Source organism: Nerophis lumbriciformis, linkage group LG14, assembly GCF_033978685.3.
Source record: "Nerophis lumbriciformis linkage group LG14, RoL_Nlum_v2.1, whole genome shotgun sequence".
Classification (NCBI taxonomy): domain Eukaryota; kingdom Metazoa; phylum Chordata; class Actinopteri; order Syngnathiformes; family Syngnathidae; genus Nerophis; species Nerophis lumbriciformis.
The window spans coordinates 42,320,018-42,345,089 of record NC_084561.2 but is presented as its reverse complement, the minus strand read 5'-3'; the positions used below and the strand labels follow the sequence as shown (position 1 = coordinate 42,345,089).

The 25,072-nt window shown below is 41.3% G+C and overlaps 1 protein-coding gene across 1 annotated transcript in view; it reads right to left on the bottom strand.

Moving 5' to 3' along the window:
- Nucleotides 1-25,072, bottom strand: part of zmat3 (zinc finger, matrin-type 3) — a 75,523-nt gene that overhangs the window by 5,116 nt on the left and 45,335 nt on the right. The window contains exons 2-5 of the mRNA XM_061975511.2: nt 16,725-17,401; nt 16,466-16,606; nt 4,795-4,958; nt 3,289-3,392 (exon numbers count right to left, since the gene is read on the bottom strand). Coding sequence (XP_061831495.2) covers nt 3,289-3,392; nt 4,795-4,958; nt 16,466-16,606; nt 16,725-17,401 — 1,086 coding nt within the window. The remainder of the gene's footprint in view (nt 1-3,288; nt 3,393-4,794; nt 4,959-16,465; nt 16,607-16,724; nt 17,402-25,072) is intronic.

Below are 25,072 nucleotides of genomic sequence, written 5' to 3'. Positions count from 1 at the left end.
GAGATATACTACTATGTGTGAATAATTATTTGGCCTCGCTTTCAAGTGAAGCGCATCTCCGATTGGCGACAATGTAAGACTATTTAGCCTGCTTTGTTTGTCGCGACCGTCTATTTTCATTATAATTCAAGTTTGATGATCAAGTGCAGTCTGATGGGTTTGATTTCCCCCCTTCAGCTATTTGCCTTGGCCAATAAGTTGCAGGTAATTTGTTATTATTATTTATTTAATTTATTTTTGTTTAAATAGGGATGACATACATATGTTATTGTATAATTTAAGTTTGTGCGCGTGATTGACAGCCTAAGGCTTATGAGGCACGTTTTTTATCTATTTTTTTATTTCAACTTAAAAACGTATGAGCCTATATGCCTAGAACATAGGCTATGTGTTTATCTTTATTTTCCTGCCTGTCGTTGACAATGGAGATTGTCTGATATTTTGTCATGGCTGCAGATCAATCAATAAAGGTTCATCTTTGTCGCGAAATTGTTCACTGCTTCACTGTGCACCCCCGCGCTCGTCCCTATTTGAGCATTATAACGTTAACAAGTTAATATTCATTGAAATAAATTCAGAACATTTTTTTTACCTAACGAAAATATAGGCCTAGTCTTTCTAAAACATTTTTTTAACTTCTTATAAGCCTCGTTCTGCTTGCTGCAACTGCCCACACAAAGTGTGAGGAACGCACTCCTGATCTGAGGGCATTGGCAACAATAGTCAACACTTTCTTAATGGAAATGACAATAATATTATAATAATGATAAATAATATTATCACGCATTAATATATCTTAGCCACTAATGCGTGGCCAAGAGATATTAATGCGCGGCACGCATTGAATGTCTCTGCTCCATTGGATCAGTCTCCTTTCTTTAACAGGCAAAAGCTTTCTAACCTCACTAATATGCTTGCATCGTCTATATTAGATATAAACCAACGGGCGGGTGCGGGCGGGTGTGGTTTTGATAAAATGTTGGTTCGGGTGGATGGCGGATGGTTGACGACTTTTGTGATGCGGTTGCGGATGAAATAATTGCCTATCCGCGCATCTCTAGTACACGCAAACCATTAGTGAATTGGTCCTTTGTGTTCTTCCATCCATCCATCCATTTTCTACCGCTTATTCCCTTTTGGGGTTGCGGGGGGCGCTGGAGCCTATCTCAGCTACAATCGGGCGGAAGGCAGGGTACAATCTGGACAAGTCACCAGAGGTGTGGACTCGAGTCACATGACTTGGACTCGAGTCAGACTCGAGTCATGAATTTGATGACTTTAGACTCGACTTGACAAAATGTAAAAAGACTTGCAACTCGACTTAGACTTTAACATCAATGACTTGTGACTTCACTTGGACTTGAGCCTTTTGAATTGACATGACTTGACATGACTTGCTACTTTCCCCAAAACCCAAAGATGAAAAAGTTATTCGGGAGCGCTCCGTATTTTTCATTGTGTACTTGTCTATCAGCGTTGCGTGTGTCAGCTGGTGTGGTCTCAGTACAACAGCCAATCAAATTAGATCTACTTTGTTTTCATCACACAGCATTCATCCAATCAAATTGCAGGACAACCAACGAAGAAGACATGTCCAAACCACACGCCAGTGAACAAAAAATGATACCTAAAATAATTTTGTTTGGGTATAAAAATTACGAGGTGGTCAACACAAAACGGTTTGCAGTATGCAACACATGCGGTTCCAAAATTACTGATGGAGAGGCAACAACTTCCAACTTCGTCCGGCATTTGAAGTTGCACAAAGAACGGTAAGTTTTGAATGTAAGATAACGTTTATTGGCTAAGTAACGTGACTTTTATTTGCTGTGTAGTTAAATCAGTGAGGCTGTAAACTCACTGCTAACGTTATAACGTTATTGCAAACACGGGAATCTGTTGCAGTTCACTACCTTATTCATACTTTTTGTTCAGTGATTTTTTTCAAGCAGGGTTACGTTAGTCAATATATCACACGTAACGTTAGACGGCGGTCAGCAGCACCGCGTATTTTAGCCACCTAAAAAAAGACAAAAATAGTAAAATAAAGGTCAGTTAAAATGTATACTATATTATGAATATGTGTACCGTTTTAGCTAGCTTTCTGACATACTGTTGGTTGTTTACCTCAGTGGTCCCCAACCACCGGGCCGCAGCCCGGTACTGGTCCGTGGATCGATTGGTATCGGGCCGCACAAGAAATATTTTTTTTTTCTTTTCTTTTTTTAATTAAATCAACATAAAAAACACAAGATACACTTACAAGTAGTGCACCAACCCAAAACAACTCTCTCCCCCCTTTTGTTCTGGGCATTGAACATGAAGACTCTTCCTTCACTGTTCCGAGTGGCCATGAGAGTCTTGGCAGTGCCTGCCTCCAGTGCTCCAGTGGAGCGAGTTTTCAGCCATGGTGGCATCATACTACGCCCCCATCGTGCACAAATGACTGACAGACTCTTGGCTAATTTGGTCTTTTGCAAATGCAATGCAGCATAGGGCCCTGACATATAAAAAGTACAACTTTTTTGTTATGTTCACGTATATGTCATGTTTTTTCAATGTTAACACTTTTGTACAAATAAGTACATTTGCACTTTATTTTTCAATGTGTTTGTTCTGTAAAGGAATGAGTTAATGTTTAAAATGACTGGTTAATAGTGCTATTATAAAGTGCAATGTCAGCACAATTTTCTTTCCTGCAATTTAAAATGCACTTGTTTTAATAAATAAATACAGCGTTTGAAAAGCATACACAATCTGTGTTAATATATTAGTCTGTGGTTAAAAGGACTTGAAAGAACTCGAAACTCAAAATGCAGGACTTAGGACTTGACTTGAGACTTTCCAGTCTTGACTTTGGACTTGACTCGGGGCTTGCCTGTCTTGACTCGGGACTTGACTCGGACTTGAGGGCAAAGACTTGAGACTTACTTGTGACTTGCAAAACAATGACTTGGTCCCACCTCTGCAAGTCACCACCTCATCACAGAGCCAACACAGATAGACAGACAACATTCACACTCACATTCACACACTAGGGCCAATTTAGTGTTGCCAATCAACCTATCCCCAGGTGCATGTCTTTGGAGGTGGGAGGAAGCCGGAGAACCCGGAGGGAACCCACGCAGTCACGGGGAGAACATGCAAACTCCACACAGAAAGATGTGTTCTTGCATGGTCAATATTGTCATACAGCAGTCTCAGGAGTTCAATAGTCAACAGTTGGATGGAATACAAAGCATGGAACATATGACCGAGTCATGGCGAGAGGCAGTGGTGGGTTTTTACCTTGCAAGGAGGTAAGAAGCTGAGGGCTACGACGACTTTTCACCAGTCGGTACTCGCTGCTGTCTTTCCTGTTCCGTCTTGGGGTCACTTCGCTACTCCCGTCCCTAAAAACAAAACATCCATAGTGATGCTTTAGCCGTCCCGTGGACATGACAAGATACAAATGAAAGGAGTTATGGTGGGAGTGGTACATCGATGCATGTACCAAAACCCCACGGCAGACGCATTTTTCATACCCTGTACTCAATTTGTTGCATTTGGCCGCTTTCGGTTTCGAGTTCGGTCTCTTGAGTCGACTGTCGAAGGGGGGAAAAAAAACCCATAAAATGTGTTGCCAGCAGTGACGTAATTCTCCATTTTTGATGCACAAGTAGGGATGGGAATCGAAAACCTGTTCCTGTTCAGAACCGGTTCCCAGTGTATCCATCCATCTTCTTCCGCTTATCCGAGGTCGGGTCGCGGGGGCAGCAGCCTAAGCAGGGAAGCCCAGACTTCCCTCTCCCCAGCCACTTCGTCCAGCTCCTCCCGGGGGATCCCGAGGCGTTCCCAGGCCAGCCGGGAGACATAGTCTTCCCAACGTGTCCTGGGTCTTCCCCGTGGCCTCCTACCGGTCGGACGTGCCCTAAACACCTCCCTAGGGAGGCGCTCGGGTGGCATCCTGACCAGATGCCCGAACCACCTCATCTGGCTCCTCTCGGATGACAGAGCTTCTCACCCTATCTCTAAGGGAGAGACCCGCCACCCGGCGGAGGAAACTCAATTCAGCCGCTTGTACCCGTGATCTTGTCCTTTCGGTCATAACCCAAAGCTCATGACCATAGGTGAGGATGGGAACGTAGATCGACCGGTAAATTGAGAGCTTTGCCTTCCGGCTCAGCTCCTTCTTCACCACAACGGATCGATACAGCGTCCGCATTACTGAAGACGCGGCACCGATCCGCCTGTCGATCTCACCATCCACTCTTCCCTCACTCGTGAACAAGACTCCGAGGTACTTGAACTCCTCCACTTGGGGAAAGATCTCCTCCCCAACCCGGAGATGGCATTCCACCCTTTTCCGGGCGAGAACCATGGACTCGGACTTGGAGGTGCTGATTCTCATCCCAGTCGCTTCACACTCGGCTGCGAACCGATCCAGTGAGAGCTGAAGATCCTGGCCAGATGAAGCCATCAGGACCACATCATCTGCAAAAAGCAGAGACCTAATCCTGCAGCCACCAAACCAGATCCCCTCAACGCCTTGACTGCGCCTAGAAATTCTGTCCATAAAAGTTATGAACAGAATCGGTGACAAAGGGCAGCCTTGGCGGAGTCCAACCCTCACTGGAAACCAAGCTCTGACACATTTTGAACACATTCAACAATACCGCGTTGAATGTGTGTGAAGATAGTTGTGTTATGAAATGTTCTCATCGTCACATCCCCATTGCAGACCTGCCAATGTCCGTGGTGTAAACACGCCCCGTTATTGTCCGTCACGAACAAAACAGCATAGTGTGGACGTACATGTTGATGCTCTGCTGAGCCTCGGCGAGACGCAGTTTCTTTGCATGGTTCTTGCCCTGGTAGTGAGCCTGCGCGACGGACTGCGAGCTGAAGGAGGCGTCACACAGCTTGCAGTAATCATTCTCTGTGGCCAAAATGACCCGGGTGGGCCCCTTGTACAGAGCCTGCAGACACGGGACAGAGCAAACTAAAACTGCAGGAAGAACAATCTAGAAGACAGATGACGTGACACAAATGCAATGAGTCAGACTACTCCATAGAGCAGGGGTGGCCAAGCTTTTTCGGGGGCCATTTTTACATTTTTAATTGTCAAAACCAATTCAAAGGTTTACATACACTTGTAAAGAACATAATGTCATGGCTGTCTTGAGTTTCCAATCATTTCTACAACCATACTTGCCAACCTTGAGACCTCCAATTTCGGGAGGTGGGGGTTGGGGGGTGGGTGCGGGGGACGTGGTTGGGGCGGGGGCGTGATTAAGAGGGGAGGAGTATATTTACAGCTAGAATTCACCAAGTCAAGTATTTCATATATATATATATATATATATATATATATATATATATATATATATATATATATATATATATATATATATATATATCCATCCCCGCGACCCCGAAGGGAATAAGCGGTAGAAAATGGATGGATGGATGGATTTATGTATATATATATATATATATATATATATATATATATATATATAGCTACAATTCACTGAAAGTCAATTATTTCTTATATATATATATATATATATATATATATATATATATATATATAAGAAATAATTGACTTTCAGTGAATTGTAGCTATATATATATATAAAATAAATACTTTTATTTCAGTGTTCATTTATTTACACATATACACACACATAACACTCATCTACTCATTGTTGAGTTAAGGGTTGAATTGTCCATCCTTGTTCTATTCTCTGTCACTATTTTTCTAACCATGCTGAACACCCTCTCTGATGATGCATTGCTGTGTGGCACGCACAAAAGTGCTTTCATCAAATGCACTAGATGGCAGTATTGTCCTGTTTAAGAGTGTCACAACATTGCTGTTTACAGCAGACGGGGCTGCTTTATTGTAGACGTTCTTTATATTGTGGGAAAGCGGACTCAGGTCCGCATGGAGCTGGAGGGGGCGTGGCCCCCAGCTCCGCCGGAATTTCGGGAGATTTTCGGGAGAAAATTTGTCCCGGGAGGTTTTCGGGAGGGGCGCCGAATTTCGGGAGTCTCCCGGAAAATCCGGGAGGGTTGGCAAGTATGTCTACAACTCTTATTTTTTTGTGATAGAGTGATTGGAGCACATACTTGTTGGTCACAAAATACATTCATGAAGTTTAGTTCTTTTACGAATTTATTATGGCTCTACTGAAAATGGGTCAAAAGTATACATACAGCAATGTTAATATTTTCTTTCATGTCCCTTGGCAAGTTTACCTGCAATAAGGCGCTTTTGGTAGCCATCCACAAGCTTCTGCTTGAATTGTTGACCACTCTTCTCGACAAAATTGGTGCAGTTCAGCTAAATGTGTTGCTTTTCTGACATGGACTTGTTTCTTCAGCATTGTCCACACATTTAAGTCTGGTCTTTGGGAAGGCCATTCTAAAACCTTCATTCTAGCCTGATTTTGTCACGTCTGTATTATCACGTTTTGTTTTAAGTCATGTTTTGTTTAGTTTCTGTCTTTTCACTCCCTTGTCTGGTCACCATAGCAACCATTAGTTTTCACCTGTCACGTCACGCACCTGTTTCACGTTTTTGAGTCACGCACCTGCTTTCACTAATCATGTCCATAGTATTTAAGTTCATTCATTTTCTGTTGTTCGTCCTGACGACCTCACACCACATTTATGCTCTGTCCATTGTTTCATGTCCATGTTCACGCTGCTCCTTTTTTGTCCATGCCAAGTAAGTTTTCTTTATTCAAGCCATAATTTGCAAGTTTTGTTTAATTGTTCATAGTTTATTCTCCGCCACTGTGCGCGCCTTTTGTTTGATCCTTTTTTTTTGTATTTATAGTTAATAAATCAATCATGTACCTTAATTCCCGTCTCGCCCGTGCCAACTTTCCGTTGCATCCTGGAAAAGCACACACCCCGGACCAAGTCTTGACAGATTTAGCCATTCCTTTACCACTTTTGAGGTGTGTTTGGGGTCATTGTCCTGTTGGAACACCCAACTGCGCCCAAGACCCAACCTCCGGGCTGATGATTTTAGCTTGTCCTGAAGAATTTGGAGGTAATCCTCCTTTTTCATTGTCCCATTTACTCTCTGTAAAGCAGCAGTTCCATTGGCAGCAAAACAGGCCCAGATTATAATACTACCACCACTATGCTTGACGGTAGGGATGGTGTTCCTGGGATTAAAGGCCTCACCTTTTCTCCTCCAAACATGTTGCTGGGTATTGTGACCAAATATTGTTTCATCTGACATCACATGGACAAAGATAAGACCTTCTGGAGGTCAATTAAAACAAAAGTTTAGCTGTTTGGCCACAACACCCAGCAATTTGTTTGGAGGAGAAAAGGTGAGGCCTTTAATCCCAGGAACACCATCCCCACCGTCAAGCATGGTGGTGGTAGTATTATGCTCTGGGCCTGTTTTGCTGCCAATGGAACTGCTGCTTTACACTTCCACATCACACTTTCAAGCCCTATGTCAACCAGTACAGTATATTGAATGTTTTGGCCACATTGACATTACACACAGTTTGAACGGTAACACTGTGTTTGAATATTTAATGAAGTGATTCTTTGGCAAACCGCTAGATCCGGGTTCGGCAACCGCATGCGGCTCTTTAGCGCCGCCATAGTAGCTCCCTGGAGCTTTTTTTGTTTAAAAAAAGGGTTAAAATGGAAGAAGATAGGGGAAAATATATGTTTTTTGTTTTAAAATTATTTCTGTAGGAGGACAAACATGACACAAACCTTCCTAATTGTTAGAAATCCCACTGTTTGAATTAAAAATGCTATGTCCTACTAATTTCGACGGACCTTGAACTCATCGTAGTTTGTTTACATGTACAACTTTCTCCGACGCTGCCACAGAAAGACGTCTTTTAAGCCACTCCGTTGTCTCATTTTGCCCACCAAACTTTTTATGCTGTGCGTGATTGCACAAAGGTGAGCTTTGTTACTGTTATTGACTTGTTGGAGTGCTAATCAGGCATATTCGATGCTAACATCAATCAATCAATGTTTATTTATATAGCCCTAAATCAGAAGTGTCTCAAAGGGCTGCACCAGCCACAACGACATCCTCGGTACAGAGCCCACATAAGGGCAAGGAAAAACTCACCCACATGCCATCTAGGCTAGCTGTATGTACATATGGCATCATTTTGTAGGTATATTTGAGATAATTTAATTTCATTTACTTATTGGCAACACTAAATTGGCCCTAGTGTGTGAATGCTGTTTTGGCCCTGCGATGAGGTGGCGACTTGTCCGGGGTGTACCCCGCCTTCCGCCCAAATGCAGCTGAGATAGGTAGAAAATGGATGGATGGATGAATGTCCTCTGTGTATTTCATTTAAATTTGCATGTCTCATGACACATTATCTGTATGTAATATTGGCTGCATGTCTGATGGTTGTTTGTGTGCCCAAGTTGTTCCAGACCACAGCAAACGTTACCCAGCTCGTTAGAAGAAGCCTGTGGTTTACTTTAAAGGGGAACATTATCACAATTTCAGAAGGGTTAAAACCATTAAAAATCAGTTCCCAGTGGCTTATTTTATTTTTCGAAGTTTTTTTCAAAATTTTACCCATCACGCAATATCCCTAAAAAAAAGCTTCAAAGTGCCTGATTTTAACCATCGTTATATACACCCGTCCATTTTCCTGTGACGTCACATAGTGATGCCAACACAAACAAACATGGCGCATAGAACAGCAAGCTATAGCGACATTAGCTCGGATTCAGACTCGGATTTCAGCGGCTTAAGCGATTCAACAGATTACGCATGCATTGAAACGGATGGTTGTAGTGTGGAGGCAGGTAGCGAAAACAAAATTGAAGAAGAAACTGAAGCTATTGAGCCATATCGGTTTGAACCTGTCTGGTTGACAAGACTCTGCAGCATCGCGTGGACATCGGGGGCGGTACCTCTGGATTGGCAGACCGGGGTGGTGGTTCCTCTCTTTAAGAAGGGGAACCGGAGGGTGTGTTCTAATTATCGTGGGATCACACTCCTCAGCCTTCCCGGTAAGGTCTATTCAGGTGTACTGGAGAGGAGGCTACGCCGGATAGTCGAACCTCGGATTCAGGAGGAACAGTGTGGTTTTCGTCCTGGTCGTGGAACTGTGGACCAGCTCTATACTCTCGGCAGGGTCCTTGAGGGTGCATGGGAGTTTGCCCAACCAGTCTACATGTGTTTTGTGGACTTGGAGAAGGCATTCGACCGTGTCCCTTGGGAAGTCCTGTGGGGAGTGCTCAGAGAGTATGGGGTATCGGACTGTCTGATTGTGGCGGTCCGCTCCCTGTATGATCAGTGTCAGAGCTTGGTCCGCATTGCCGGCAGTAAGTCGGACACGTTTCCAGTGAGGGTTGGACTCCGCCAAGGCTGCCCTTTGTCACCCATTCTGTTCATAACTTTTATGGACAGAATTTCTAGGCGCAGTCAAGGCGTTGAGGGGATCTGGTTTGGTGGCTGCAGGATTAGGTCTCTGCTTTTTGCAGATGATGTGGTCCTGATGGCTTCATCTGGCCAGGATCTTCAGCTCTCACTGGATCGGTTCGCAGCCGAGTGTGAAGCGACTGGGATGAGAATCAGCACCTCCAAGTCCGAGTCCATGGTTCTCGCCCGGAAAAGGGTGGAGTGCCATCTCCGGGTTGGGGAGGATACCCTGCCCCAAGTAGAGGAGTTCATGAGTGAGGGAAGAGTGGATCGTGAGATCGACAGGCGGATCGGTGCGGCATCTTCAGTAATGCGGACGCTGTATCGATCCGTTGTGGTGAAGAAGGAGCTAAGCCGGAAGGCAAAGCTCTCAATTTACCGGTCGATCTACGTTCCCATCCTCACCTATGGGTGGCGGGTCTCTCCCCTAGAGATAGGGTGAGAAGCTCTGTCATCCGGGGGGAGCTCAAAGTAAAGCCGCTGCTCCTCCACATGGAGAGGAGCCAGATGAGGTGGTTCGGGCATCTGGTCAGGATGCCACCCGATCGCCTCCCTCGGGAGGTGTTTAGGGCACGTCCGACCGGTAGGAGGCCACGGGGAAGACCCAGGACACGTTGGGAAGACTATGTCTCCCGGCTGGCCTGGGAACGCCTCGGGATCCCTCGGGAGGAGCTGGACGAAGTGGCTGGGGAGAGGGAAGTCTGGGCTTCCCTGCTTAGGCTGCTGCCCCCGCGACCCCACCTCGGATAAGCGGAAGAAGATGGATGGATGGATGGATGGGTTTGAACCGTATGCAAGCGAAACCGACGAAAACGACACGACAGCCAGCGACACGGGAGAAAGCGAGGACGAATTCGGCGATCGCCTTCTAACCAACGATTGGTATGTGTTTGTTTGGCATTAAAGGAAACTAACAACTATGAACTAGGTTTACAGCATATGAAATACATTTGGCAACAACATGCACTTTGAGAGTGCAGACAGCCCAATTTTCATCAATTAATATATTCTGTAGACATACCCTCATCCGCTCTCTTTTCCTGAAAGCTGATTTGTCCAGTTTTGGAGTTGATGTCAGCAGGCCAAGGATGCTAGGGTCGATATTCTTCTCTTGATCATCTTCGGTGGCATAAGGGACGGTGTGAGCCAAGACATCCAGGGGGTTTAGCTCGCTCGTCTGCGGGAACAAACTGCCGCCATTGCTTGCCGTGCTAGCGAGGTCCTTTGTCCCTGAATTGCTCACACACTCCGGCAGATTCAATGGGGGTCTGGCGGCAGATTTCTTTGACTTTATGGTTGGAAATGCATCTGCTTTGAGTGTCGCAGGATATCCACACATTCTTGCCATCTCTGTCGTAGCATAGCTTTCGTCGGTAAAGTGTGCGGAACAAACGTCCAATTTCTTGCCACTTTCGCATCTTTGGGCCACTGGTGCAACTTGAATCCGTCCCTGTTCGTGTTGTTACACCCTCCGACAACACACCGACGAGGCATGATGTCTCCAAGGTACGGAAAACAGTCGAAAAAAACGGAAAATAACAGAGCTGATTTGACTCGGTGTTTGAGAAAATGGCGGATTGCTTCCCGATGTGACGCCACAACGTGACGTCATCGCTCCGAGAGCGAATAATAGAAAGGCGTTTAATTCGCCAAAATTCACCCATTTAGAGTTCGGAAATCGGTTAAAAAAATATATGGTCTTTTTTCTGCAACATCAAGGTATATATTGACGCTTACATAGGTCTGGTGTAGGGATGTCCGCTGATATTTGCCAAAAAATGCGTATTGGCAAGGCATGGGAAAATGCCGATCCAGATCCAGTTTAAAAAAAAAACTCCGGTCCGTGTTTTCTAATGCACCGATTTAAATAATACATACCACTTTTCTGCTGCTCCCTAATTTCCGTTCCGCATTTTCCAGCACACCTTCAACACATCCACAGGTCTGTGGATTCTCACGCAGTTGCTTTTAGCTGCTGGCATTACACGACAGGCTCTTCTCACTCTTTTCTGTGTCTCCCTCTCACAGACAGCAAGCGCACCTTCTTACACACGTCACATACTGTCACGTCATACGTCACATACTGTCACGTCATACGTCACATACGTATACGTCCTCCCCGAGCAGAGAGGTAGCAGCATGGCTAACGTTAGCTGTGATGCTAGCGCAGCCGTGTGACCAATGTTCCCTCTAAGGTGCGCACCTGTGCGCATAGCAATTATATGCCACGCACGAAATCAAATAAAAAAAATAAGCGCATAACAATTTTTGACACACGGACACGACAGAGAAAACCGTTTTCGTCATCATTGTTCAAATATTGTGACGTCTGTCGAGACGCTTATCTCCATTCGGTGCCACACGTCCACACCATCAAAATGCCGAGGCAAACATTTCCACATCAACACCGTATGAAAAAATTAGTGATTTTTTTAGTTGTGATTTCCTTCTCTGCATGAAAGTTTAAAAGTAGCATATATTAATGCAGTATGAAGAAGAATGTTTTAATGTAGACATGCAAGCCTTGAAAGAAAATGTTGAAAATCAAGACTACATTTCCTGCAAATGGGTGCATTTCTACCCTATATTTTAACTTTAGATTTATTCTCATATCAAACTCTTTTGGCTGTCTTTTTGACACTTACATCCGGCGCCCCCCTCCACACCCTGGATTATAAATAATGTAAATAATTCAATGTGATTATCTTGTGTGATGACTGTATTATGATGATAGTATATATCTGATAGTATATATCTGTATCATGAATCAATTTAAGTGGACCCCGACTTAAACAAGTTGAAAAACTTATTGGGGTGTTACCATTTAGTGGTCAATTGTACGGAATATGTACTTCACTGTGCAACCTACTAATAAAAGTCTCAATCAATCAATCAAAACACATAGAATCATCATACTGCTGTGATTATATGCATCAAGTGTTCATTCAAGGCTAAGGCAAAATATCGAGATATATATCGTGTATCGCAATATGGCCTTAAAATATCGCAAAATTTAAAAAAGGCCGTATCGCCCAGCCCTAGTTCAATGATGCCATTTCTGTTTGTCATGTATAATTTTGTCTATTTTGTGTTTATCCTTGAATAAACAGGTCAGTTTCTTGTTACCAACCATTGTGTATTATTCAAACTCCCCTAATTCAGCTGGCTAGTTGTTATCAAGAGTACTAAAACCCTTTTCAACATGATTCTGACAACTAAGTAGGCTAAATAACTTTAAACTTTAATACATGCTCGGATAGGCCAGTATCGGTCAGTATCGGTATCGGATCGGAAGTGCAAAAACCTGGATCGGGACATCCCTAGTCTGGTGATAATGTTCCCCTTTAACTTGGACACACACATTTATAACTTTTGCCAGTCTAAGCCAATCATTTTCGATTTTAAACAATGGATGTCCACTAACTTCTTGCAACTCAACGCCAAGAAAACGGAAATGCTGATTATCGGTCCTGCTAAACACCGACATTTATTTAATAATACCACCTTAACATTTGACAACCAAACAATTACACAAGGCGAATCAGTAAAGAATCTGGGTATTATCTTCCACCCAACTCTCTCCTTTGAATCACACATTAAGAGTGTTACTAAAACGGCCTTCTTTCATCTCCGTAATATCGCTAAAATTCGTTCTATTTTATCCACTAGCGACGCTGAGATCATTATTCATGCGTTCGTTACGTCTCGTCTCGACTACTGTAACGTATTATTTTCGGGTCTCCCTATGTCTAGCATTAAAAGACTACAATTGGTACAAAATGCTGCTGCTAGACTTTTGACAAGAACAAGAAAGTTTGATCATATTACGCCTATACTGTATATACCTTTACATGCATATATACTTATATATATACCTATACTGGCTCACCTGCACTGGCTTCCTGTGCACTTAAGATGTGACTTTAAGATTTTACTACTTACGTATAAAATACTACACGGTCTAGCTCCGTCCTATCTTGTCGATTGTATTGTACCATATGTCCCGGCAAGAAATCAGCCTTCAAAGAACTCCGGCTTATTAGTGATTCCCAGAGCCCAAAAAAAGTCTGCGGGCTATAGAGCGTTTTCTATTGGGGCTCCAGTACTATGGAATGCCCTCCCGGTAACAATTAGAGATGCTACCTCAGTAGAAGCATTTAAGTCCCATCTTAAAACTCATTTGTATACTCTAGCCTTTAAATAGACCCCCCTGTTAGACCAGTTGATCTGCCGTTTCTTTTCTTTTCTCCTCTGCTCCCCTTTTCCTTGTGGAGGGGGGGGGGGGGGGGGCACAGGTCCGGTGGCCATGGATGAAGTGCTGGCTGTCCAGAGTCGGGACCCGGGGTGGACCGCTCGCCTGTGCATCGGCTGGGAACATCTCTACGCTGCTGACCCGTCTCCGCTCGGGATGGTGTCCTGCTGGCCCCACTATGGACTGGACTCTCACTATTATGTTAGATCCACTATGGACTGGACTCTCACTCTTATGTTAGATCCACTATGGACTGGACTCTCACTATTATGTTAGATCCACTATGGACTGGACTCTCACTATTATGTTAGATCCACTATGGACTGGACTCTCACACTATTATGTTAGATCCACTATGGACTGGACTCTCACTCTTATGTTAGATCCACTATGGACTGGACTCTCACTATTATGTTAGATCCACTATGGACTGGACTCTCACACTATTATGTTAGATCCACTATGGACTGGACTCTCACTCTTATGTTAGATCCACTATGGACTGGACTCTCACTATTATGTTAGATCCACTATGGACTGGACTCTCACTATTATGTTAGATCCACTATGGACTGGACTCTCACACTATTATGTTAGATCCACTATGGACTGGACTCTCACTCTTATGTTAGATCCACTATGGACTGGACTCTCACTATTATGTTAGATCCACTATGGACTGGACTCTCACTATTATGTTAGATCCACTATGGACTGGACTCTCACACTATTATGTTAGATCCACTATGGACTGGACTCTCACTCTTATGTTAGATCCACTATGGACTGGACTCTCACTACTATGTTAGATCCACTATGGACTGGACTCTCACTCTTATGTTAGATCCACTATGGACTGGACTCTCACTATTATGTTAGATCCACTATGGACTGGACTCTCACTATTATGTTGGATCCACTATGGACTGGACTCTCACTCTTATGTTAGATCCACTATGGACTGGACTCTTACTATTATGTTAGATCCACTATGGACTGGACTCTCACTATTATGTTAGATCCACTATGGACTGGACTCTCACTACTATGTTAGATCCACTATGGACTGGACTCTCACTATTATGTTAGATCCACTATGGACTGGACTCTCACACTATTATGTTAGATCCACTATGGACTGGACTCTCACTATTATGTTAGATCCACTATGGACTGGACTCTCACTATTATGTTAGATCCACTATGGACTGGACTCTCACACTATTATGTTAGATCCACTATGGACTGGACTCTTACTATTATGTTGGATCCACTATGGACTGGACTCTCACAATATTATGTCAGACCCACTCGACATCCATTGCTTTCGGTCTCCCCTAGAGGGGGGGGGGGGGGTTACCCACATATGCGGTCCTCTCCAAGGTTTCTCATAGTCATTCACATCGACGTCCCACTGGGGTGAGTTTTTCCTTGCCCTTATGTGGGCTTTGTACCGAGGATGTCGTTGTGGCTTGTGCAGCCCTTTGAGACACTTGTGATTTAGGGCTATATAAATAAACATTGATTGATTGATTGATTGATTTCCTCTTGAGAAGCCTCCGTTTTACTAATGTTTTCCAATGTTGTAAAAAAAAACGTGTAGAATAAATATTACATTCCAACATTTCTGTCAACGTAAGTCTTCAGTCAGCCTTCGACACAGTCATTTTGATAGTAGGCTATTATAGGTCATATAATGGATGGATGGATGGATGGATAGATACTTACATCATGTGTTGCCTTCATTATAACACTTATATTAGGCTTTTATTTTTAGCGGCTCCAGACATCCATCCATCCATCCATCCATCCATCCATCTTCATCCGCTTATCCGAGGTCGGGTCGCGGGGGCAGCAGCCTAAGCAGGGAAGCCCAGACTTTCCTCTCCCCAGCCACTTCGTCCAGCTCCTCCCGGGGGATCCCGAGGCGTTCCCAGGCCAGGCGGGAGACATAGTCTTCCCAACGTGTCCTGGGTCTTCCTCGTGGCCTCCTACCGGTCGGACGTGCCCTAAACACCTCCCTAGGGAGGCGCTCGGGTGGCATCCTGAACCACCTCATCTGGCTCCTCTCGATGTGGAGGAGCAGCGGCTTTACTTTGAGCTCCCCCCGGATGACAGAGCTTCTCACCCTATCTCTAAGGGAGAGACCCGCCACCCGGCGGAGGAAACTCATTTGGGCCGCTTGTACCCGTGATCTTGTCCTTTCGGTCATAACCCAAAGCTCATGACCATAGGTGAGGATGGGAACGTAGATCGACCGGTAAATTGAGAGCTTTGCCTTCCGGCTCAGCTCCTTCTTCAAGACAACGGATCGATACAGCGTCCGCATTACTGAAGACGCCGCACCGATCCGCCTGTCGATCTCACGATCCACTCTTCCCTCACTCGTGAACAAGACTCCGAGGTACTTGAACTCCTCCACTTGGGGCAAGATCTCCTCCCCAACCCGGAGATGGCACTCCACCCTTTTCCGGGCGAGAACCATGGACTCGGACTTGGAGGTGCTGATTCTCATCCCGGCTCCAGACAGATTTATTTTTTTGTATTTTTGGTCCAATATGGCTCTTTGAACAGTTTGGTGTTGCTGACCCCTGCACTAGATGAAGCCCGTACCAAAGTTGGAGAATCCCTGTTCTATAGTGCTATTTCTAGAATGCCATCAGGCAGGTACTGTATATGGTCCACTGACAGTGTTATTACCTAACCGCCTCCTCAGAGAAATCTAACTTCTGTTGGCAGATTGTCTACTTCAAAAGTGGGTCACTCGGTACGTTGTTATCGTGTCTTACCAGCCTTGCGGTATCGCTCTCATTGGATCCTGAGATGAGGTTTGTCTGGCCAGCCACCTCCAGGACCTCTGGGATCCTGATGGCTGGAGGCTGTTGGCTGCCGGCGTAGAAATTCCGCAACTTCTTACTGTGGTTCTTCCCCTGCAGGGAGAAAAGAGCATTGCAGTTCCAAATGATTCAACCCCCCAACAATCGATTGACGGCCGATTATTGACAGTGTCGATGCTACACAAATGTGCAAATTTTGAGTGTTGCTAACCTGGTAGTGAGCCTGTGCCTGCTGAGCTGAGTTGAGGGTAACATTGCAAAGTTTACAGTACAATGGTTTACAAAGTTCTTCCAGGCCAAAAGTGTCTTCCTGTTCTTCCCCAGCCAGAGGAGAGCCCTCATCCTGGGACTGCTCGCAGTCTGGGGCCGTCTGACCCCGAGGAGGGCATTGAATAAGGCCGCACACGGGGGATGGGATCAGCGGAGGTCCAGATCTTAGGTGCAGTTGTGTGGATTCTGGGCTAGAAGTAAGAGGGGAGGGCAAGGGGAATCTGTTAGCTCCAGCAGGCACTGGGGTCACCAATGCATGTGCATTGTTCAGAGGTGGTTGTGTGAGCTCTAAGGAGGGAGGCACCATTGCATGGTCCAGACACAGAGGACCCAAGTTTTGCATCATAGAAAGGGGCCCCAGTGGCTGAGCAGGAACCACTAGGCTGTGTGCAGGAGGCCTCAAGGTGTGAGTAGCAGTGATGAGAGGGGGCCCCAGAGTCTGGTTGGGAGGGATATTTGGCGGTCCAATTGCAGGGGTAGGGCCGACTGGTGGAGGGCAGAGAGTCTGTGTAGGCAACATTGGTGGAGGTCCCAGCTGGTGCAAAGAGTCCATGTGTTGAAAAGGCTGCTGTGGATGGCTAAAGAGGCGGAGGGCAGGCTTCAACATGGTCTCTGGACCTGGATAGAGGAGAACATGCACTTTTAAAACACGTTCACAATCATTTGATACCAATGATTGGTGGTCTGTCCTGACGAATAATAAATAATGTGGCTTGCAAGTACATCTAGAATAAAATAGAATAGAAAGTACTTTATTGATCTCTGGGGGAAATTCAGCACCACAGTTCGCTCACAATAGACAATAAACACTTGGGTATTTTTACATGTGAATAATATAAATGCAGTCTATTATACAGCATTATTCACATGTGAATAATATAAATACAATCTATTATACAGCATTATTCACATGTGAATAACATAAACGCAGTCTAATATACAGCATTATTCACATGTGAATAACATAAATACAGTCTATTATACAGCATTATTCACATGTGAATAATATGAATGCAGTCTATTATACAGCATTATTCACATGTGAATACCATAAATACAGTCTATTATACAGCATTATTCACATGTGAATAATATAAATACAGTCTATTACGCAACATTATTCACATGTGAATAACATAAATACAGTCTATTATACAGCATTATTCACATGTGAATAATATAAATACAGTCTATAATACAGCATTATTCACATGTGAATAATATAAATACAGTCTATTATACAGCATTTTTCACATGTGAATAACATAAATACAGTCTATAATACAGCATTATTCACATGTGAATAATATAAATACAGTCTATTATACAGCATTATTCACATGTGAATAATATAAATACAGTCTATAATACAGCATTATTCACATGTGAATAATATAAATACAGTCTATTATACAGCATTATTCACATGTGAATAATATAAATGCAGTCTATTATACAGCATTATTCACATGTGAATAACATAAACACAGTCTATTATACAGGATTAATCACATGTGAATAATATAAATACAATCTATTATATAGCATTATTCACATGTGAATAACATAAATACAGTCTATTATACAGCATTATTCACATGTGAATAATATAAATACAGTCTATTACACAACATTATTCACATGTGAATAACATAAATACAGTCTATTACACAGCATTATTCACATGTGAATACCATAAATACAGTCTATTATACAGGATTAATCACATGTGAATAATACAAATACAATCTATTATACAGCATTATTCACATGTGAATAATATAAATGCAGTCTATTATACAGCATTATTCACATGTGAATAATATAAATGCAGTCTATTATACAGCATTATTCACATGTGAATAACATAAATACAGTCTATAATACAGCATTATTCACATGTGAATAATATAAATACAGTCTATTACACAGCATTATTCACATGTGAATAACATAAATACAGTCTATTATACAGCATTATTCACATGTGAATAACATAAATACAGTATATTATACAGCATTATTCACATGTGAATAACATAAATACAGTATATTATACAGCATTATTCACATGTGAATAATATAAATACAGTCTATTATACAGCATTTTTCACATGTGAATAACATAAATACAGTCTATAATACAGCATTATTCACATGTGAATAACATAAATACAGTCTATTATACAGCATTATTCACATGTGAATAACATAAATACAGTCTATTATACAGCATTATTCACATGTGAATAATATAAATACAGTCTATTATACAGCATTATTCACATGTGAATAACATAAATACAGTCTATTATACAGCATTATTCACATGTGAATAACATAAATACAGTCTTATACAGCATTATTCACATGTGAATAATATAAAAACAATCTATTATACAGCATTATTCACATGTGAATAATATAAATACAGTCTATTATACAGCATTATTCACATGTGAATAATATAAATACAGTCTATTATACAGCATTATTCACATGTGAATAACATAAATACAGTCTATTATACAGCATTATTCACATGTGAATAACATAAATACAGTCTTATACAGCATTATTCACATGTGAATAATATAAAAACAATCTATTATACAGCATTATTCACATGTGAATAATATAAAAACAATCTATTATACAGCATTATTCACATGTGAATAATATAAATACAGTCTATTATACAGCATTATTCACATGTGAATAATATAAATACAGTCTATTATACAGCATTATTCACATGTGGAATAATATAAATAAAATCTATTATACAGGATTATTCACATGTGAATAATATAAATTCAGTCTATTATACAGCATTATTCACATGTGAATAACATAAATACAGTCTATTATACAGCATTATTCACATGTGAATAACATAAATGCAGTCTATTATACAGCATTATTCACATGTGAATAACATAAACACAGTCTATTATACAGCATTATTCACATGTGAATAATATAAATGCAGTCTATTATACAGCATTATTCACATGTGAATAACATAAATACAGTCTATTATACAGGATTAATCACATGTGAATAATATAAATACAGTCTATTATACAGCATTATTCACATGTGAATAATATAAATGCAGTCTATTATACAGCAATATTCACATGTGAATAACATAAATACAGTTAATTATACAGCATTATTCACATGTGAATAATATAAATACAGTCTATTACACAGCATTATTCACATGTGAATAATATAAATGCAGTCTATTACACAGCATTATTCACATGTGAATAATATAAATGCAGTCTATTACACAGCATTATTCACATGTGAATAACATAAATACAGTTAATTATACAGCATTATTCACATGTGAATAACATAAATACAGTCTTATACAGCATTATTCACATGTGAATAATATAAAAACAATCTATTATACAGCATTATTCACATGTGAATAATATAAATACAGTCTATTATACAGCATTATTAACATGTGAATAATATAAATACAGTATATTATACAGCATTATTCACGTGTGAATAACAAATACAGTCTATTATACAGCATTATTCACATGTGAATAACATAAATACATTATACATTTACAGTACATGTACAGTCAAAAGGAACGTATGCATTATACAGTCTGATGTTTGTCGGTATTAGTAATTGTAGTAAATGTAGTATTAGTAATTAGTGATGTTTCGATAAGGTTTTATGCTACCGATTCCGATCGTCCACAAGTGAGATCGACCGATAGCAATACTGATACCGATCACAGGTATTAACTACATTTTCCAATGTATTTACTGACTGTTTAAAAATATCAGAACAATATTTTTTAACTAGCTCTTATGATGTTTTGTTTCATACAATTATTTGAGAAAAACAAAGTCAATAATACTAAATAACGGGAAAGATTGATAATGATACTTCATAATCATAACCAAGATATTAAGAAATGCACTTTACTTGCCATAAAAGAGGAGATTATTGTTGACTTGGAGAAGATATTTTTACTATAATGTCACGGACTAGCACGGCTGAGGTACAAACCCCGTTTCCATATGAGTTGGGAAATTGTGTTAGATGTAAATATAAACGGAATACAATGATTTGCAAATCCTTTTCAACCCATATTCAATTGAATACACTACAAAGACAACATATTTGATGTTCAAACTCATAAACTTTATTTTTTATTTGCAAATAATTAACTTAGAATTTCAAGGCTGCAACACGTGCCAAAGTAGTTGGGAAAGGGCATGTTCACCACTGTGTTACATGGCCTTTCCTTTTAACAACACTCAGTAAACGTTTGGGAACTGAGGAGACACATTTTTGAAGCATCTCAGGTGGAATTCTTTCCCATTCTTGCTTGATGTACAGCTTAAGTCGTTCAACAGTCCGGGGGTCTCCGTTGTGCTATTTTAGGCTTCATAATGCGCCACACATTTTCAATGGGAGACAGGTCTGGACTACAGGCAGGCCAGTCTAGTACCCGCACTCTTTTACTATGAAGCCACGTTGATGTAACACGTGACTTGGCATTGTCTTGCTGAAATAAGCAGGGGCGTCCATGGTAACGTTGCTTTGATGGCAACATATGTTGCTCCAAAACCTGTATGTACCTTTCAACATTAATGGTGCCTTCACAGATGTGTAAGTTACCCATGTCTTGGGCACTAATACACCCCCATACCATCACACATGCTGCCTTTTATACTTTGCGCCTATAACAATCCGGATGGTTCTTTTCCTCTTTGTTCCGGAGGACACGACGTCCATAGTTTTCCAAAAACAATTTGAAATGTGGACTCGTCAGACCACAGAACACTTTTCCACTTTGTATCAGTCCATCTTAGATGAGCTCAGGCCCAGGGAAGCCGACGGCGTTTCTGGGTGTTGTTGATAAACGGTTTTCGCCTTGCATCGGAGAGTTTTAACTTGCACTTACAGATGTAGCGACCAACTGTAGTTACTGACAGTGGGTTTCTGAAGTGTTCCTGAGCCCATGTGGTGATATCCTTTACACACTGATGTCGCTTGTTGATGCAGTACAGCCTGAGGGATCGAAGGTCACGGGCTTAGCTGCTTACGTGCGGTGATGTCTCCAGATTCTCTGAACCCGTTGATGATATTACGGACCGTAGATGGTGAAATCCCTAAATTCCTTGCAATAGCTGGTTGAGAAAGGTTTTTCTTAAACTGTTCAACAATTGTTTGTGAATAACTGAGCATTTTCATGGAATCTACTTTTATACCCAATCATGGCACCCACCTGTTCCCAATTTGCCTGTTCACCTGTGGGATGTTCCAAATAAGTGTTTGATGAGCATTCCTCCACTTTATCAGTATTTATTGCCACCTTTCCCAACTTCTTTGTCACGTGTTGCTGGCATCAAATTCTAAAGTTAATGATTATTTGCAAAAAAAAAAAAAACTTTATCAGTTTGAACATCAAATATGTTGTCTTTGTAGCATATTCAACTGAATATGGGTTGAAAATGATTTGCAAATCATTGTATTCCGTTTATATTTACATCTAACACAATTTCCCAACTCATATGGAAACCCCAAGATGCAGGCATTAATATAAGCCAGCTGATTGCCAACCACTACCAGGTGTGGCCAGGCTGCCAATCAGCGCCAGGTGAGTGCAAAGAGCGCTTAGGGAGACATGCAGGAAAAAAGGAACCCAAAATAAGAGCGCTACACAGGAAATAAACACAAAGTAAGGAAGCATAACAAGACGTGAAGTGACGGATCGTCACATATCAGCCACTACTTTTTTTCCCCAAACTTTGAACCCTGCGTCTTGCACAAAGGTGCAGCTAATCCAGGGCTGGGCCAGTAAAACGATATCAATATATATCGTGACAGACATGTAATCAATATCAATATAAAATGCGTTCGATAAATGTATATTTTTTTTGGTCAGAAAAAAACAGAAATAATGGTTGGTTGCATGAACAAAGGCATTTGCGGCGTCACGGCCAGGGCGCATTCCAATGTGCACTCATCCGTGCGCTCTGCTGATGGCGCCTCCAAGAGCGCACCTGCGCGTGCCACTGCACAGCTGCAATCAGTCGCCAGCCATCAGCGCACCTGTGGCTGATCAGAGGACCCGCCTTCATAAACCTGCACAACCTGCTATCCAACTAACGAAGCTCTATGCATTTCTCTCTCCGTGTTGATTGGTCTTGTGTTCTACCCTTGTCGGTCCTGGCAGCTACACCTTTTGTTCCCGCTAGGGAGGATGTTTGATAAGAAATGATCCAGTTTGAGCCTATTATCGAATCCTCTTATCGAACCGATTCCTTATCGATTCTCTTATCGAGTCCAGATAGGTTGTTGTATATGGAAAAAAACACACAATATTTGGTTTAACAAAAGCTCACTTTTATTATATAAGAAAACAATAAAATCTAATAAATAAATAAATATTGACTGTTACCCACCTAAAGAAATAAAATAAAATAAATAAATATTGACTGTTGTTACCCAAAGTATATTAAGTGGGATTTTTCAGAAAAACAAATATATACAGTAACACAAAAACAACCCGTCTCTGTGATCACTAAAGGTGTATAAATAATAATATAGTGTCAAATAAAATCAGTCCCTTGGGCACAAAACAGAAAATAATTAAGCTCTCCAAAAAGTGCACTTCTGCTGCTATTGGAACATACTAACGACAGCTATTGGAACAGACTAACAACAGCTATTGGAACATACTAACGACAGCTATTGGAACATACTAACTTATATATGTACATATATATATATATATATATATACATTTATATATATATATATATATACCTATATATATATATATATATATATATATATATATATATATATATATATATATATATATATATACATAAAATACTTGACTTGGTGAATTCTAGCTGTAAATATACTCCTCCCCTCTTAACCACGTCCCCAACCACGCCCTAACCCGCCCCCAACCCCCACCTCCCGAAATCGGAGGTCTCAAGGTTGGCAAGTATGGTCCCACGGGGCATTTCTGGTCGGGACGGTATACGTTCCGAGGGATTCGAATAAAGAACCAACTCTTTTTCTTTACTATAGTGGTCTCGATAACGGGTACCCGTTCTCAAAAAGGGATCCGAGTCCTTCTTTTCTTATCGAACAACCGGGAAAACCGGTTTCGAGTATCATCCCTAGTTCCCGCGTGACGAGATGTGCGTCTCGTCTCCCCGCCTATTATCGAATCCTCTTATCGAACCGATTCCTTATCGATTCTCTTATCGAGTCCAGATAGGTTGTTGTATATGGAAAAAAACCACACAATATTTGGTTTAACAAAAGCTCACTTTTATTATATAAGAAAACAATAAAATCTAATAAATAAATAAATATTGACTGTTACCCCCCTAAAAAGTAAAAAAAAAAAAATATATATATATATATATTGACTGTTACCCAAAGTATATTAAGTGGGATTTTTCAGAAAAACAAATATATACAGTAACACAAAAACAACCCGTCTCTGTGATCACTAAAGGTGTATAAATAATAATATAGTGTCAAATAAAATCAGTCCCTTGGGCACAAAACAGAAAATAATTAAGCTCTCCAAAAAGTGCACTTCTGCTGCTATTGGAACATACTAACTACAGCTATTGGAACATACTAACGACAACTATTGGAACATACTAACTACAGCTATTGGAACATACTAACGACAGCTATTGGAACATACTAACGACAGCTATTGGAACAGACTAACAACAGCTATTGGAACATACTAACGACAGCTATTGGAACATACTAACTTATATATGTACATATATATATATATATATATATATATATATATACATTTATATATATATATATATATATATATATATATATATATATACCTATATATATATATATATATATATATATATATATATATATATATATATATATATATATATATATATATATATATATATATACATAAAATACTTGACTTGGTGAATTCTAGCTGTAAATATACTCCTCCCCTCTTAACCACGTCCCCAACCACGCCCTAACCCGCCCCCAACCCCCACCTCCCGAAATCGGAGGTCTCAAGGTTGGCAAGTATGGTCCCACGGGGCATTTCTGGTCGGGACGGTATACGTTCCGAGGGATTCGAATAAAGAACCAACTCTTTTTCTTTACTATAGTGGTCTCGATAACGGGTACCCGTTCTCAAAAAGGGATCCGAGTCCTTCTTTTCTTATCGAACAACCGGGAAAACCGGTTTCGAGTATCATCCCTAGTTCCCG